This window comes from Malania oleifera, chromosome 6 (genome assembly GCF_029873635.1).
Source record: "Malania oleifera isolate guangnan ecotype guangnan chromosome 6, ASM2987363v1, whole genome shotgun sequence".
NCBI lineage: Eukaryota > Viridiplantae > Streptophyta > Magnoliopsida > Santalales > Ximeniaceae > Malania > Malania oleifera.
Window position 1 is genome coordinate 50467481 of NC_080422.1, and position 16661 is coordinate 50484141.

The following is a 16661-nucleotide window of genomic DNA, read 5'->3' on the forward strand; positions in this document are numbered from 1 at the left end:
TATAAGAGATTCCACTATGGCATTATAATTCGTGGCTTTAGTTTCTTGTAACAAAGAGGTAGAATGGCTTAGGAATTTGCTATTAGAAATTTCTATTTGGCCAAAGCCTATGCCACCTATATCTTTGTATTGTGATAGTGAGGCAACTTTGTCACGAGCATATAGTAATACATATAATGGTAAATTCAGACATATTGACCTAAGACATAGTTATGTGAGGCAATTAATTACTGATGGTGTAATTACCATAGATTTTGTGAGATCAAGCCAAAATTTGGCTGATCCATTAACAAAAAGACTTGCAAGAGACATGGTCTAGAAAACATCAAAGGGGATGAGACTTAAATCCATAACCCATAGTCACCAATGATGGAAACTCGACTTAACACTTAAAATTTTCAAGCTCTGAGTTAAATGAATAAAGTACATCATATGTAGTGACTGGAAGCACTAAAATGTATATGCGTCACATAATCCATCCCAAGGAAAATAGTGCTTTGTACCTATAATGTGGAAAATGTGTAGGTTGAGCTTAAGCTCTTAATAGGATTATAATAGGTTCTATGAGGTACTTTAATTACAGAAGTACCTTTGATAAACCTACCTATATGAGTGTCGGAAGTGGTACCGCTTCTTATGAGAAATGGATTTATCTCTAGAGCACTTATCAAACTGGGGTATAGACGCAAGACCAATCCACACGTCGGCTTTTGGTAACACCCAAAGATCTGATAATTTGTATGTGATATGTATCCAGTTTGATATGTATTCACTTAGTGAAGGTTCAAGTTCTAAAAATAATTTCATTTATGCATAAATTTTCTCTTATCTGAATACTTTGTTTTTCATCTCTATTTTGAAAATGGTGGGAGAATGTTGAAATATTTCCTAAAATCATCGATTTTATGGGTTTTCAAAGTCTTCTATTTATGAATTCTCTAAAGCATTCATAAGAAGCATTTAATGCTATATGGGTTTGTCCCACATTGAAAAGAATCAAAAAGGAAAAGTCATTAATAAATGATAAGGTGAAATAATCTCTTAAAGTTGATTAAGAGATAGTGTTAGTGTGTACTCTAGTAATTGCACACACGCTCACGCGCACGTTGCATGGGCTATAAGGCACTAGTGGCGTATTTAGTTGGCACACAAGCACTTAGCACTTTGCACCCTTGCATCGTTGTGAGATCAACACCGTTGATCATGATCGGATGACTTAAAATTAATTTTATAATTTTTATAAGATCAAGTGGTACAATTTGAACTGTATAAATAATCCAACGGTCATAATAATTGTTTTTTTCAAAATGTCTCGACCAGGGTGCAACTAGGAGACCTTGGAAGTGCGACCAGGTCTACTGAACATGAAGAAAGAATTGAATATATTACAGACTAAGTCGACCAAGACTTGACTAGGGCGCAACAAGGTTGACGCCTAGTTGATTTCGGAAATCTGCTTCGCGAATAACAATTAATGAAACAGATTTGAACAGATGTAACTTTTCAAAAAAGACATAATTTAGTCTATTTAAAGACAAAATTAAATTCAAGATTCATAGAAATATTCAATCATTCTCTCTTTCTCTCTCTTTTTCATAAGGCTTTCACAAATTATATTTTCTTCAATCCTAGGTTCTATTTTCTGTAGAAACAGAATTCTAGAAATTTGTTTAGATTCCTCCAAGAGTGTTTGTAATTAGTTTTTCGTTTGTGCATAACGCAAACTTATATTAGATCATATTCTAGGCTTCATTATATCCTGAAAACGTATTTATTGACTCAATACATATCGATTTAGTGGGAGCAAATAACATTTTAAGGAAAACAACATTGTGACGTGCCTTGAAACGTTTTCTATTTTGCAGCATTTTTAGACATTAGTTTTTTTACTCGTTTTGTCACCCTTACATGCATGCATACATACATACATACATACATATATAATCAACACAAGAGGCTATCCTTGACCTCCACAATCTTAGTGTTAATATTTAATAAATTTTAAATTCAAAAATAAAACAAAATTATGAATCAATTAAAAAAATTTACAATTAGATAAACAATGTTTATTGTAATAAGTCATGAAAATTTTTAGGACATTTAAAGACATTCATATTGTCACATCAATTAAGTGCATATCATTTTAATTAAGTATAATTTTTTAAAATAATTGTAAGTCACTGTTTTAATATTTTTATTTTTCATCTACCATCTCATGCACACAAGTAATTGACATAATAAAACATATTTTTTAATAATTTATTTAAAAAGAACTTATGTTTGGCCGCATGAATTTGGCATCTTAAATCTAAATTTGAGTAAATTTAAATCAATTTTAATACAATTTTATATTATATTTTATCTAAATTCAAAACTCTCTAGTCTAAACAAATCAAAGAACAACTCATGGGATTGAAGGAAAAGTATTGCTAAATTTACAGAACATAGGTTTGTGGAATTAAATTAAACAAATAATTCTTTACATAGAATGACAGAGAGAGAATGTTTTATTTATAATTTATTTTTCTTATATTTCAAATAATAATTTGTATTCTTGAATGCAATGACTATACCTTATAATAAACAACCAAACAATCAGTGGCACTAGATCTAGATGCTAATGCAGAGCTTGGCATTTTGAGCGTCGAGGGCAGCATCTTATTTATGTACGTTCGATATCTCAAAAATAAAAAATTATAGAAATAAAAATTAAAAATCATGAACCAAATACTTATTCATAGATAATATTATGAAACTAAATAAATTAAAACATTAACTAAAAAATTCTCATTTTTCAACTTTAAATCAAATTATATTATAAAAATATGATTAAAAATATTAAAGTCACAAAATAATACACATTAATAAAAATAAAAAATATTATAATTATTTTTCTTAATTGTTATGCTTTCAAAGTTTACAATAAAAAATTGAATAATAGTAAAAAAAGTCTTTTTATAATTATTTTTTTATTTTTTTTCCAAAATTTATGCATTTTTTTATTTCAATTATATCTAAATTTATATAATTATTTTATTTTAATTTTAATTTAAAAATATATAAAATAAATAATTTAATCCAAAAGAATTATTTTTTAGATATTAAAATTTCTGGCACAAGGCTGCTAAAACAACTAAAAACATCAAATCTAATTTTTTTTTTTTCATAAACAGCAGTAAAACCAAAATAAAAAACAAAAAGCTCGAAATACAAACAAACACATTTTTTGTAATATATATCTTTCATCGTACAAAAACAAAAGCAGAAAACTGAAAACAACAATACCAAACAGGCTCTTAAATTTTATGCCTATATATGTTTGGACATAACACAATACAAAATTGTAGTAAATTCATTCAAATTCATCCAAATCTAATAGACCCAAAACTCCCAAATCTAACTTACGACCCAAAACTCAATACTCCTAAACACTATCTTAATGTTCAAACTGCAAGTGAGTTTATTAATTCTATCTAGTCTTAATTTATGTTCGGAGGGGATGCAACTATTGCGTGCCTTTTCTTTTACCAATAAAAAGAATAAGATAGTGTTTGAGAGCATAAATTTATGGACTTGAATTTGGATTTGTGAATTTTGAAAAAGTACAATTTTGTACTACATTATTTTATCCAAATCCACGCATACAAATCCAAATTCCTACATCCATGTTCCCTAATGCAAGGTTAAATACATAAAATGAAGAGTGTCGGTACAGATAAGGTAACCAAAATTTATCAACCGTTCAAATCAAACTGGTTCAGCTTCTTTTTCTTGAAGCTCTAGAAAACATTTCTTTGATGTTCCTCGAATCAGTCCCCATTTTCACCTTTTTAGCCTGCTTTCCACTCTTTGTACTTCCTTTGTCACACCTACTCTTTCCCTAACGGCGTAAAAGAGAAATAGTCAGCTTAATGACAAATCCAGAATAAGAGGAAAAGCATGTCAGTCCCCTCATGCATTCTGTTTTTATCAATTATGACACTGCCTAAGAGCAATTTAACTGAATCATGCAGCGAAGGCAAACCCTCTCTTTCCCTCAAACGCCTAGTACGACATTGAAAATCTAGCATCAACTTCAGACAAGCACCCCCACCCGCAGGGATAATTAACATCGATTGAAATACATGCAAGTTTACATGAATAAAAAATTGCAGATTTCCTAGAAACATCATAAGGAGTGTACATCTTATTGCGTGGGGCAAGGAGTTCATGCGTGGTCCCACTGTACCTGTACGGAAGTTGATGAGCTAAGACTACTTCCAACTGATGCAGGAAGGAGTTCCATATCCACTGCTTTGACGGCTGCGTCTGGTATGTTTAATCTGCAAACACAATATGTTTAGTTGTATCACTTGTCCAGTTTGCACAATCAAGATATGACACTATCCTTGCGATGGAGATTAGTCCAGAATCAGTTATTACATTAAGCAGGGAAAAAGTGGCAAGAGGGAACCCCCCACAGCAAACATAAAAAATAAATAAACAAACAAAAGAAATATTATGGGACAATACTTCAAATAATTGCACAAGAGCTTCAACCAAGGCTCATCCTTCAGGTACTCCCCCAATATTGAGACTGCATCAGCCACTGCACCATTAAAAATGGAAATCAAAACAATAATAATAATAATAATAATAATAATAATAATAATAATAATTTGAACTATATGTGGAACTACAAAGTGATTCCATGCCGAAGAGGAAAACACAATAGTCAATAGCTATATGTTTAGTGTGTAGGAATCGAGTGTATTAGTCATTATTTCTGCATGTTCACTTAATTCTTTATTCCATTCCATTTCATTAACTAAACATGAAAATTTTCACAAGATCAAAGCTCTATCCAAATCAAAAGTTCCAGACAAAATTCCAAATTGAACCACCACACACACAAGTTTCATAATGATAAAAAATTTTTAAAAATCCAACATGCATTTCTGTTTGTAAAAGGAATCAGAAAAAGGAACCATTTTACTCAGAGTGGGATGATTTTTTTTCCCTGCTGTATTGGTACTGGGGAGCAGAGGAAAGAAAAAGTATCCATTGTGCCTATGGAAGGATGGTGTAACATCCAATGTACCTGCATCCTACCAAATTAGTGAGTTAATTGAACAATAAGGCCCATATTAATGATCCTCACGAGTTGCAATACAATCTATTGTTTTTTAATTCAAAAAACTGAGCTATTACAACATAATTATTGATGCATATGATATTGATGACTATGGGACAGCCAAATGCAATGGTAGAAATATTACAGTTACATTGACGTTTTCAAAGGGTATTTTAGTACAAAACTGTACAACATGGGGACTATCCAGAACCTTCCTAGGACCCCACAGGAATATGTTTGTATAACTGATGCTTTGAAAATACAGCCAAGTTTGTCAGAATCCAAATGTAAATCCTAACTGGCTGCCAATTTCAAGCTGTTCAATCCTATTGAACTCTCAACTCTCAGCAAAAAGTTCAGGGTGCAGTAGAAATTTCTTGGCCACCCAATTCCAAGGTGTCCTTATTTAGATTTTGGCCCTTTTCCCACACTAAATTTTAAAACACCAAATTTTTTGGTAGGGAAAAAAAAGGAACTAATTCAACTATACATTCTGCAAAATCACCCATTCATGCAAACCATGTCTCAAGCATGACCCTGAGTCACCTTTCCACAAGTCACGTTGTGGCAAAAAAAAACAGAAATATAATATATATATATAGTTGGCAGGTATACTGCCCCAATCTGCTCTTATAGGCGTGGATTTAGTAGATCCCTTTATAGACCAAGGAGGGCACAGATTAGGGGCAGTAATTGGAGTAAATTCTGCAATACAGGCTGGATTCAAGGCAATAAATTGGGATCATATTCACCTGCCTCGTATGCTGCAATACTTGCCCTGGAGGTCTATCTAAATCTGCCCGAAGTATAAGTAAGTAAATAAAAAAATATTATATACATGTCTCTGTATGTGTATGCATGTAGATATTCGTGTGCATAGGTGTATATATGCATCGATGTATAGTATATGTGATGTAGGACAAGAATCAAGGCCTTGGGAAGTTATTTGTTGGAGAGTACGAAAGAAGAAATGGATCAAGGATTGCTGGTTTTTTTTCCCACGTAGAAAATAAGCTTCCATTAAACCAAACCAAGGGAAAACATTACACAAAAGCAATACAACTGAACCAGAATACATCTCAAATCTATCATTGTGAGATATCAGTTCCACTTCAAGCTGCACTCGTCCTAACTCTTGATCCAGATTAGGGCTTTAATCACCAAATATATCCTCATTTCTTATCTTTCAACAATGATAAATGGCTACAATCCAACAATGATTTGCCACAGCATTATGATTTGAACTCCCCAATTTTTTTTTCACCAAACTATAAAATTCCCCCATCTACTCTCTTCACTAACAATTCCATATTTTTCTTATACTTTTTAGTACACTTGATGAGTAATATCACATTCAAAAAATTAGTGATCCCTTGGTGGAAAAGGACTCGTGTAGGCGACTTCATCTAGTGGGACTCAAGACTCAATCTATCAAGGGTAGGTGGTCTATATTTCAGAGCCATCCAGCAAACGAAAGTGTGTTCTAGAATATGCTTCTTGAACCAAATCAAATTTGACCAATTAAGTTCGGGTAGAGGTAGACTCCTCTGATAAAATTCCAAGCACATTCAGTGGAAATATAGCATTTTTACTATGAAACCGAATCAACTTATCTTCAATATAGAGTTCGGTATAAACAAGATATTTATTTTTAAATCATTCATTCTATTAGAATTTCTTCTTTGTCATGCCCAATTTGAATCCTCGATAACAGCAGACAAATACTTACCTTTGAAGATCTATCTCCTGCTGAATTTGAGTCCCTTAGTGATTGATTGGACTGTTTGGGTGACAATTATCAAATAAAATTCTGATAGATCTCTCATTTCCACTTTCCATCTGATACATGGATAAACCTCATTTCTGTATCTAAGAATAGTCTTCCACATCCAAGTTTTTCCCTGCTATTCTTTTAAATCCCGGAGACTCTGTTTTATTTTATAAGCATAAACCCAAGTAATCCATAAAAAGCTGTTTTGGTTCACAAATGAACCATTAATCTAATGATTGAACTTTTATTCCATTCTGAGATAAGTTTCAGCCCAAGACCTCCTCCTCCTCAAGGCTTGCAAACCTCTTCCCATTTACTCTACAAGAAGCAGTGTCCCAATCATTTCCTTCCCACAAAACGGCTTTAAATCTCCTCTCCAACTCCTTTATAACATAGCCAGGAAAAATAACAGCTGATGCCCAATAAGCCTGGATACCATGTAACAAACTTTTAATGAGCTGCATTATACCCAGGAAAATAAAAACTTACACTTACAGCTATTCATTCTTCTTCCTATCTTTTCAATAAGAGCTTCACATTCTCCTCTACCCATTTTTAAGAATCCAGAGTAAAACCCAAATATCTGACTGGAACCTTTCCAGCTGATATTTCAAGCTTTTGAGCTATTAGATTTGATTCCTCAACACTTACCAGAATAGAAAAACTCAGATTTAGAAACAACAGTTCTCAGACTTGTGATTATGTAGAAAATATGCATCACATTTTTTATACTTACAGCAGACTCCACATCACCTTTTGCCAGAATCAGCAGGTCATCTGCTAAACACAGATTCAGTAACTTAATCTTCTCACATCTTGGATGAAAATGTAATCAACCATATGCAGCAGCTTGTTTCAATAGCCTATTTAAAACTTCCATCAGCATCACAAAAAGATAAGGTGACAAAAGGTCACCTTGCTTTATCCCTTATTAGAGAAATATCTATACTTTCCATTTTTCAATTATTGTATAATTATTATAGAGCAGATATTTAGGAGTAATTTGGGATCTTGTTCCTCGAATCATATATATATATACACCCTTGTAATGTTGAATAATAAGAGAGAATATGTCTTTATTCAAATTTAACATGGTATCAGTGCCTAACTGCACAGCTGCCGCAACCCTAATCTCTTGCAACCCTTGCCGATTGCACTCCCACTGATCCGACCCTGCCTCCCGCGACTCCAGTCCTACCATACCATCCTGCTAGGTCTCTTGTCTACAACCTGCCATTGTCCTCATCATCAATGACCCTGAACCTCTATTCCCATCAGTGACCTATTTGCCTCCTGATGGCCATCACCACTCCCGAACTCCATTACCGTCGGTTCTCATCACCCAACCTTGACGACATTTTTGACACCATTTATCGCCGGCATTGTCTCGTCATCGTCTATCTGCTCTTCTCTCCGGCTTCCCTTCAACCTTTCCTCAGTTTCAGTTGCCTCTCCGACATCATGCAACGGTGGTTTCTTCCGAATCATTCGAAGCTCTTCCATCCTCTCCAATTGTCTCCCGCGGTCTCTCTCCTTTCCGGCATCGCTGCTCATCTGGTTCTCAGTTTTCCTCAGTTTCCCTTGGTCTCTCCGACTGTCTCCCATGGTCTCTCTCCTTTCCGGCATCGCTGCTCATCTGGTTCTCAATTTTTTCCGTTGTCTCGGCTGGTATTTTCTGTCGTCTTGGGTTGCAGGTCTCTCCCGTCGTTCTAGCTTCATCTTCTCCAACGTCCGTCTATCTCGGCTAGTTTTCTCCAGTATCGCCGGTGCTTGCAGCAGTTTCTCCGGCATGCTCTCTTTCTCTCTAGTGACCTTTGGGTAGTCTCCGGCCAGATCTGCCTTCTCCAGCCTTATCTCAGGTGTCTGGCGTCACTGCAGTAGGTTCTTGATTTTCCGACGTCGTCTCTCTCCCCTTCTGATTGTCGTCTTCGCATTGCTCGTTGTCTCCAGTTATCTTCTCCGACGAGAGCAGCAGCAACCGTCCCTCACAAAGATCGAATCTGACCCGATTCGGCGGTGACATTATGTCCAACATCACATCAGCAAAGGTCTCCTCCTCCAATCCAACATCCTCATCAATTCTAGATGTGTCATCTCCATATTTTCTCCATTCTGCTGATCACCCAAGTGCCATCCTCGTCTCCACTCTTCTCAATGATGACAATTATCCTACCAAGAAGAAGGCTATGAAAATGGCCTTGAATGCCAAAAATAAATTTGGTTTTGTTAATGGTACCCTTCCCAAACCAACGTCCTCCTAAGCAGAAACTCAATTGTGGGAACGTTGCAGTGATATGGTCTTATCATGGATCCTCAACTCCATTGATAAATCTATTGTTCACAGTTTGATCTATCATGAATGTCCCCGTGATGTATGGCTGGATCTTGAGATTGTTTCTCTCAAAGCAACAATCCTAGAATTTTCAAGTTGAAGTGTCACATTGCTACTCTTACCCAAGGATCCATGACCATTTATGTGTATTTTACAATGCTTAAAGGTTATTGGGATGAACTCGCCACGCTTGCCTCCACACCACAGTGCACTTGTGGCATCTTAAAAGAATTAATCCGAATGCAAGACACTGAGCGAGTTTTTCAATTTTTGATAGGGTTACATGACTCATATGCTTCCATCCGTAGCCAAATTTTGGCCATGGATCCTTTACCTTCCATCACCAAAGTCTATTCAATTTTGCATCAAGAAGAGACACAGCGCCTTCTTCATATCTTTAATGTTCCGACAGAATCTGCTGCCATGGCGATTACTCGTAATTTTTCTTTCTTCTGATAGCAAGGGGTGAGGGCGTGGTCATCCAAAATGTGACCACTGTGGTCGTGATGGTCATTGGAAAGCACAATGTTATAAGCTACATGGTTATCCCAGCAACAAATCTCAATCTCGTGAAACACCTGACAAAAAATCTGGTTCTTCAATAGCTGCAAATATTGTCACAAGTTCTTCAACTTCTTCTGAGATTGCTATCCTTAGTCTCACCAGCAAACAATACCGTCAACTCTTAGATCTCTTATCACCCTCAAACACCAACCCTACCAATTTTGCCGATAACCTTGCCTCTTGTCATTTTGCTTCTTTTTCTAATACTGAATGGATTATTGATTTAAGTGCCTCAGATCATATGACTTCCAATTTATCTTCTCTTGATAATATTCAACTCCTTAATTAGTCATTCCCCATTAAGCTTCCAAATGGTGACATTGTTCCTATAACTCATACCGGCATTATGCGTTTTTCTCCTAATCTCTATCTTTCTAATGTTCTTTATGTGCCTTCATTTAAATTTAATTTATTGTCCATTAGCAAACTCACCACTAATCTCAATTGTGTTGCTATTTTTTTTTTCCAACCTTTTGCATTTTTTAGGACCTATCAACGGGGAGGCTAATTGGAACGGGTGAAGTACGGGATGGACTTTACCACTATAAACCTCTCTCCGCCTCAGTTTTCCACTCTCAGCGTGTTTCTGACACTACTCTTTGGCACCAACATCTTGGTCACCCTTCTATTTCATGTATTTCAAAAACTTTAAATATTTCTTGTTCTAATTTGGCCTGTGATGTTTGTGCTAAAGCAAAGCACACTTGTTTACCTTTTTCTTTGAATACAAATAAGAGCACATTTTATTTTAATCTGATTTATTGTGACATATGGGGTGGTTATCCTACAACTTCACTTTCTGATGCACATGATTTTTTAACAATTGTGGATGACTACTCACGTGCTACATGGGTCTATCTTATGTACATGAAATCTGTTACTTTTACTTGCGTTAAAAATTTTTGCGCCATGATTAAAAATCAATTCAATTGCACTATTAAACACGTGTACACTGATAATGGTAAAGAATATCTATCCAATCCACTTCAAACATTTTTTCATGATCACGGCATTTTTCATGATCACGGCATTTTTCATGAGCGCACCTGTGTGGGTACACCTCAACAGAATGGTGTTGCCGAGTGTAAACATCGCCATCTTCTTTATGTGGCTCGTTGTTTACGTTTTCAAATCAATCTTCCCCTCTCCTTTTGGAGTGAATGCATTCTCACTGTCACTTATTTAATTAACCGCACTCCTTCATCCAGCCTCAATCGTAAGTCCCCTTATAAACTTTTTCAGAAACCACCATCACACACTTGCGAGTGTTTGGGTGCTTGTGCTATGCCCAAACCGCTCGCCAACATCGTGATAAATTCTCTCCTCGTACTCTTTGGTGTGTTTTCTTAGGCTATCCTACTCATCATAAGGCTTATCGTGTATACGATCTTGACAACAAAAAACTTTCCATCTACCATGATGTCACTTTTGAAGAAAATGTTTTTCCTTATCATCTCATACCTCCAAATCCTACATCTTCTGTAGTCCTTCCACTCCCTATTCCTGATATCCTCCCTTCCTACACTTTACCTACCCAACCAAACAACCCTACCCCTAGCCCCTCATCTCTCCCTCCTTCTCCCTTGGTATCCTCACCGACACCCTCACCCTCACCCCCTTCCCCACCACCCCCTCCACCCATCTCTTCACTGCCAAAACGAGCTGTCACACATCCCTCTTACTTGGACGATTATATCTTCCCTCTTTTACCAAAGTCCTCCACGGCTTCACAAGTTTCAAGATCTTCCTTAGGTACGGTTCATTGTCTCTCTTCTTTTTTTATCTTACCAAACCCACCTCATATTCTCAAGTTGTGCTACACTCACATTGGCGTGATGTCATGGCTTCTGAAATCCAAGTCTTAGAAGCCAATCATACATGGGTTCTTCAACACCTTCCACCTGAAAAAAAAATAATTAGCTGTAAATGGGCGTTCAAAACAAAAATTCGGGTCAATGGATCCGTAGAGTGACACAAAGCTCGCTTGGTAGCCAAGGGCTACACTTAGGTAGAAGGTTTTGATTATCATGACACTTTTGCTCCTGTTGCTAAACTCGTACTGTTAGGTGTGTTCTTGCAGTGGCTACAACTCGGAATTGGTATCTCCTTCAATTGGACGTCAACAACGCTTTTCTCCATGGTGACCTCAATGAGGACGTTTACATGACCCCTCCACCGGGTTATTGCAAATAGGGGGAGACTCGTGTTTGTCATCTTCAAAAATCACTTTATGGCCTTAAGCAAGCCTCTCGCAATTGGTTCTCTAAATTATCCTTGGTTTTACTTGCTGAGAGTTTCACCCAATCTCAGGCCGAACACTCTCTCTTCACTCACTCTTGAGGTCAGTCTTTTACTCTCATACTTCTTTATGTTGATGACATTCTCATGGCAGGCAATGATCTCTCTGATATTAGCACTTTCAAAGCCATGCTTGCTCAAAAATTCAAACTAAAGGATCTTGGCAAACTGAAATATAACCTTGGCGTCGATGTCACTTGCTCTCCCACTGGCATATTTCTTAATCAATGAAAATATGCTCTTGACATCCTCACTGATAGCGGTCATCTTGGTGGTCGTCTTGCCTACTTTCCCATGGAACAAAATCACACTCAATAATACTGATGGTGATCTTCTCTCTGATCCAAGCTCATTTCGGCAACTTGTTGGATGTTTGATATATCTCACCATCACTCGTCCCGACATTGTATTTCCAGTCAACATTCTCAGTCAATTTATGCACCAACCCAGACAACCACATTATGATGCTGCTATACATGTTCTTCGATACATTAAGGCATCTCCAGGCCAAACTTATTTTTTCCTACTGCCAACACTCTTCAAGTCTCAGCCTATTCTGATTCAGATTGGGCTAGTTGTCCCCTCACTCGCCGCTCCACCACTGGTTTTTTCATACAGTTGGGCACTAGTCCGATTTCCTAGCGCACTAAGAAACAAACTACAATCTCTCACTCCTCCGCCGAAGCTGAGTATCAGGCACTTGGTTCCACTACCTGTGAACTTACATGGCTCAAAACTCTTTTAAATGATCTTGGTGTATCGCATTCCCATCTTATGCACTTATATTGTGACAACCAAGCAGCTCTTCACATTGCCCAGAATCCAGTTTTCCACGAACGTACAAAACATATAGAAATCGATTGTCATATTGTTCGTGAAAAGTTACGGGCTAGCCTCTTCTTCACTAAGCATATTCCTACCCACAGTCTGCTTGCCGATATCTTCACCAAAGCTTTGGGTCGTGGACATTTCTAAGACTTATCATGCAAGTTGGGCATTACGAATCTCCATGCTCCAACTTGAGGGGGAGTATTAGAGAAATATCTACACTTTCCATTTTTCAATTATTGTATAATTATTATAGAGCAGATATTTAGGAGTAATTTGAGATCTTGTTCCTTACTCATGTATATATATACACCCTTGTAATGTTGAATAATAAGAGAGAAAATGTCTTTATTCAAATTTAACATAACTCTTTCACCCTTAAAAAACCTTTTGGGGAACCATTAATCATAACAGAGAAAAATGGAGTGGTAATACACTCCCTGGTCCATTTAATGAAGATTCTCGAAGTCCCAACACAATCCAAAACCTATAACATGGAATCCCATTTAATAGAGTCATAGGCCTTCATTAGATCTATCTTCAATGCAATTCTGGCTGGTTTATTATTCAGATGATACCCATTCAACAGTTCTTGAGCCATCAAGAAATTGTCCTGAATAAAAGCATAGACTTTTGTTCACAAAATCCCCAACAGACTTTGAGCCTGTTTGCTAAGAACTTAGTTATTCCTTTATATAAAATATTGCAGCAAGATATTGGTCTAAATTCTTTAGCTTGCAAAGGGTGCTTTTTTTTTTTTTGGATTCAAAAAGATAAATGTTGCATTTCTGTTTTAACAACTTGCGGTCATTAAAAAAAGACTGAACAGCTGCTATCACTTCCTTACCCACAATATTCCAACATGATTTATAAAATGTTGCATTGAATCCATCTGGACCTGGAGCCTTTTCTTTTGAAAAAGAAAAGAAAACCTCTTTATTTTCTTTCTCTGTCACTGGATCGCCCAATAACTTCAACTGTTCTGGATTCCATGAGAAATTCAACAGTTCGTTAATATACTCCAGTTGCAACTTTGGAGATTACCATCCTCCCTCCCCAGTAGTTTGATATAATAATCCAGTATCTCAAAAGAAATCTGATCAGAGCTCTCAGTTCTTTGGTCATTTCCATGAATCAAGAATCTGATTTGAGCTTTAGTCTTTTTCTCTTTAATCATTTCATAAAAAAATTTATTATTCCTGTCACTCAATGAAAGCCAATTATGCTTAGCCATATGCTTCAAAATATCCTCTTCATTAGCAAAAAGCCTCATATATTGCTCTACTCTTATTTTTAGCTTCTTCGAGCCTTACATCTCCTTTTAACAACCCTGTACAAGCTCTCAGCATATTCTCCTTAGATTTTTAATGCAACTTAACTTGCCATAATATTTCTATGAAACTCTTTCAGTTTACCCTTCAAAGTTTTGAGTTTACAAACAAGGGAAAACATAGGAAATCCCACTCCCAGATTCATCGTGTTCAATCATCTTCTCTGCTGAAATTTCAGTTAAAAATTAAAACTAGGAAAAAAACAAAAAGTAGTTCTAAACAATTTCAAAGTTCCAATCATGTCCCTAATTTTCAAACACCACTTCCAGACCCCTTCCTGCAACACCACCAATTCCATTGAAAACAGAATCCCCCCCAAACCGTAGCCCTCAAATTTTCATTGCCATCCGACCTCTGGAACGACCCCCCCCCCCCATGCGCCAGTCAAACATCTCCAGCCATCGGCTCTTCGAAAACCCTAACCACCTGTGCTTTCTCATCACACCACTGACACCATTATACTCCCAATTCCTTAATCTCCCTTCGACCCAAAAATTACCAAAAAAAAGTTGGTGCTGATAACTTGCACCTCACGCATTAACAATATGCGTGAGAATATTTTCCAGCATACCCTGCAATTACTAGACTCACAAGAAATTCATCCAGACACGATAATTTGGGTTTCTACCGTGATATTTTGTTCTGCAGCATGAAAATTCACGTGTGGACTTGATATTTTGCAAGCAAGCATGATAATTTGCTAATAAAAAGCAATATATTGTTGCCTGCCAACGTCACAAATCAGGTTTTGTCGGATTTCTGGGGAATAAATTAGGAAATTCTATTTTTTGCAAATAAAATCTGAAATTACTACTTCAGATTCTAGTAGTTTATGTTTCCTGTTTTCTAGCCTAGAGATCTGCTGATTTTGTGGTGATTTGATTTGCTGATTTTGTGGCCTTCCTAATTTGGTGGCCTTTCTCTACTATTTATCTTGTAATCATGTCTCTTGAAACTTAAAAAAAATGGTTATTCTTCTTCTAAAAAAACCTTCATGGTATCAGAGCCTCATACTCTTTTTCTATTTTGCTCTTTCTTCTGATACCGTATAAGTCGGCAATGACCGGCGCCCAAAGAAATCCTACTGGCTCTTCCGGTACTTCCAAAACCATTCTGCCCAATCCCACTATTCCTCCCAAGCCTATATCTGCCGATTACCATTCCCAGAATTCAGCCCTTTATCTCACGATTACAAAATTCAATGGGTGCAACTATCTCTGGTGGGCTTAGCCCGTAAAATTGCCGATCGATGGCAAAAGCAAAATGGGGCATTTAACTTGCAAAATATCAAAACTTGCTGCAGGTGACCCAAATCTAAAAAAATGGCAGTCCGAAAATTCTCTTATTATTGCTTGGCTCATCAATTCCATGGAACCTGCCATTGGAAAACCTCACCTATTTCTTCCCACTATTAAAGACGTCTAGGAGGTAGTTCGAGATCTTTATTCGGACTTGGAAAATTCTTCTCAAATATTTGAGTTGAAAACTCGACTCTGGAGATCCAAGCAGAACGATCACGACGTTACTACTTCTTACAACGAATTGGTAACATTATGGCAAGAACTTGATTAGTGTAATGATGATGTTTGGGAGAATTCGAGCGACCACACTCGCCACAAGAAGAGAGAGGAAAACGACAGGGTTTACAAGTTTTTAGCCAGCCTTAATCGGAGTTTGGACGAGGTCTGAGGCCACATTCTCGGCAGGAAACCATTGCCCTCTACTCGGGAAGTTTTTCCTAAAGTTAGACGTGAGGAGTCAAGGAGAAAAATCATGCTGCACAACACTGAACCTAGTTTCAACCTGAACCTGAGAGCTCTACTCTTGTGTCAAGAGGTGCTAATTCTGACAATGACAAGCGTAAGAAACCGTGGTGCAAGCATTGCAAAAAATTGTGGCATACAAAGGAGACGTGTTGGAAGCTTCACATTAAACCAACAAACTAGAAGCCAAAATCCAAACGTGACAATAACGCCTACCAAGCCACTGCTGAAGAGACTCAGAAGCCTTCTACCAACTTGGATGCAGTCCCTTTTACCAAGGAGCAATTAGAGCACCTGTACAAATTGTTTCAATCTCCAAAACTGTTCTTAACTCCATCTTGTTCTTTGGTATAGAAAGGTAACTCTCTTGCTACTACGTTTTTAGGGGTTATTCCTAACTCTAATTCATTCTTGGATAATTGATTCTAGAGCAACTAATCATATGACTAGTTGCTCCAAATTGTTCTCATCCTATAGTTCGTGTACAGGCAATAAAAAGGTCAAAATAGCATATGGTTCACTCTTGGTAATTGCCAGGATAGGAACTATCAAACTCACTTCGTTGTTAACTCTTCATGGTGTGCTTCACGTTCCCGATTTGTCTTGCAATTTGTTGTCCATCAGTAAAATTACCTCTAATCATCAATATCAAACTAATTTC

At 36.7% G+C, this 16661-nt stretch overlaps 1 protein-coding gene across 2 annotated transcripts in view; it reads right to left on the reverse strand.

The window, feature by feature from the left end:
* Positions 1-3592: 3592 nt before the first annotated feature.
* The window catches only part of LOC131158093 (uncharacterized), a 72753-nt gene continuing 59684 nt past the window's right edge, over positions 3593-16661 (reverse strand). For both annotated transcript variants that reach the window (XM_058112690.1, XM_058112691.1), the window contains 3 exons: positions 4513-4588; positions 4229-4322; positions 3593-3880 (listed from right to left, as the gene is read on the reverse strand). In XM_058112690.1, coding sequence (XP_057968673.1) covers positions 3758-3880; positions 4229-4322; positions 4513-4588 — 293 coding nt within the window. In that variant the 3' untranslated portion in view covers positions 3593-3757. The remainder of the gene's footprint in view (positions 3881-4228; positions 4323-4512; positions 4589-16661) is intronic.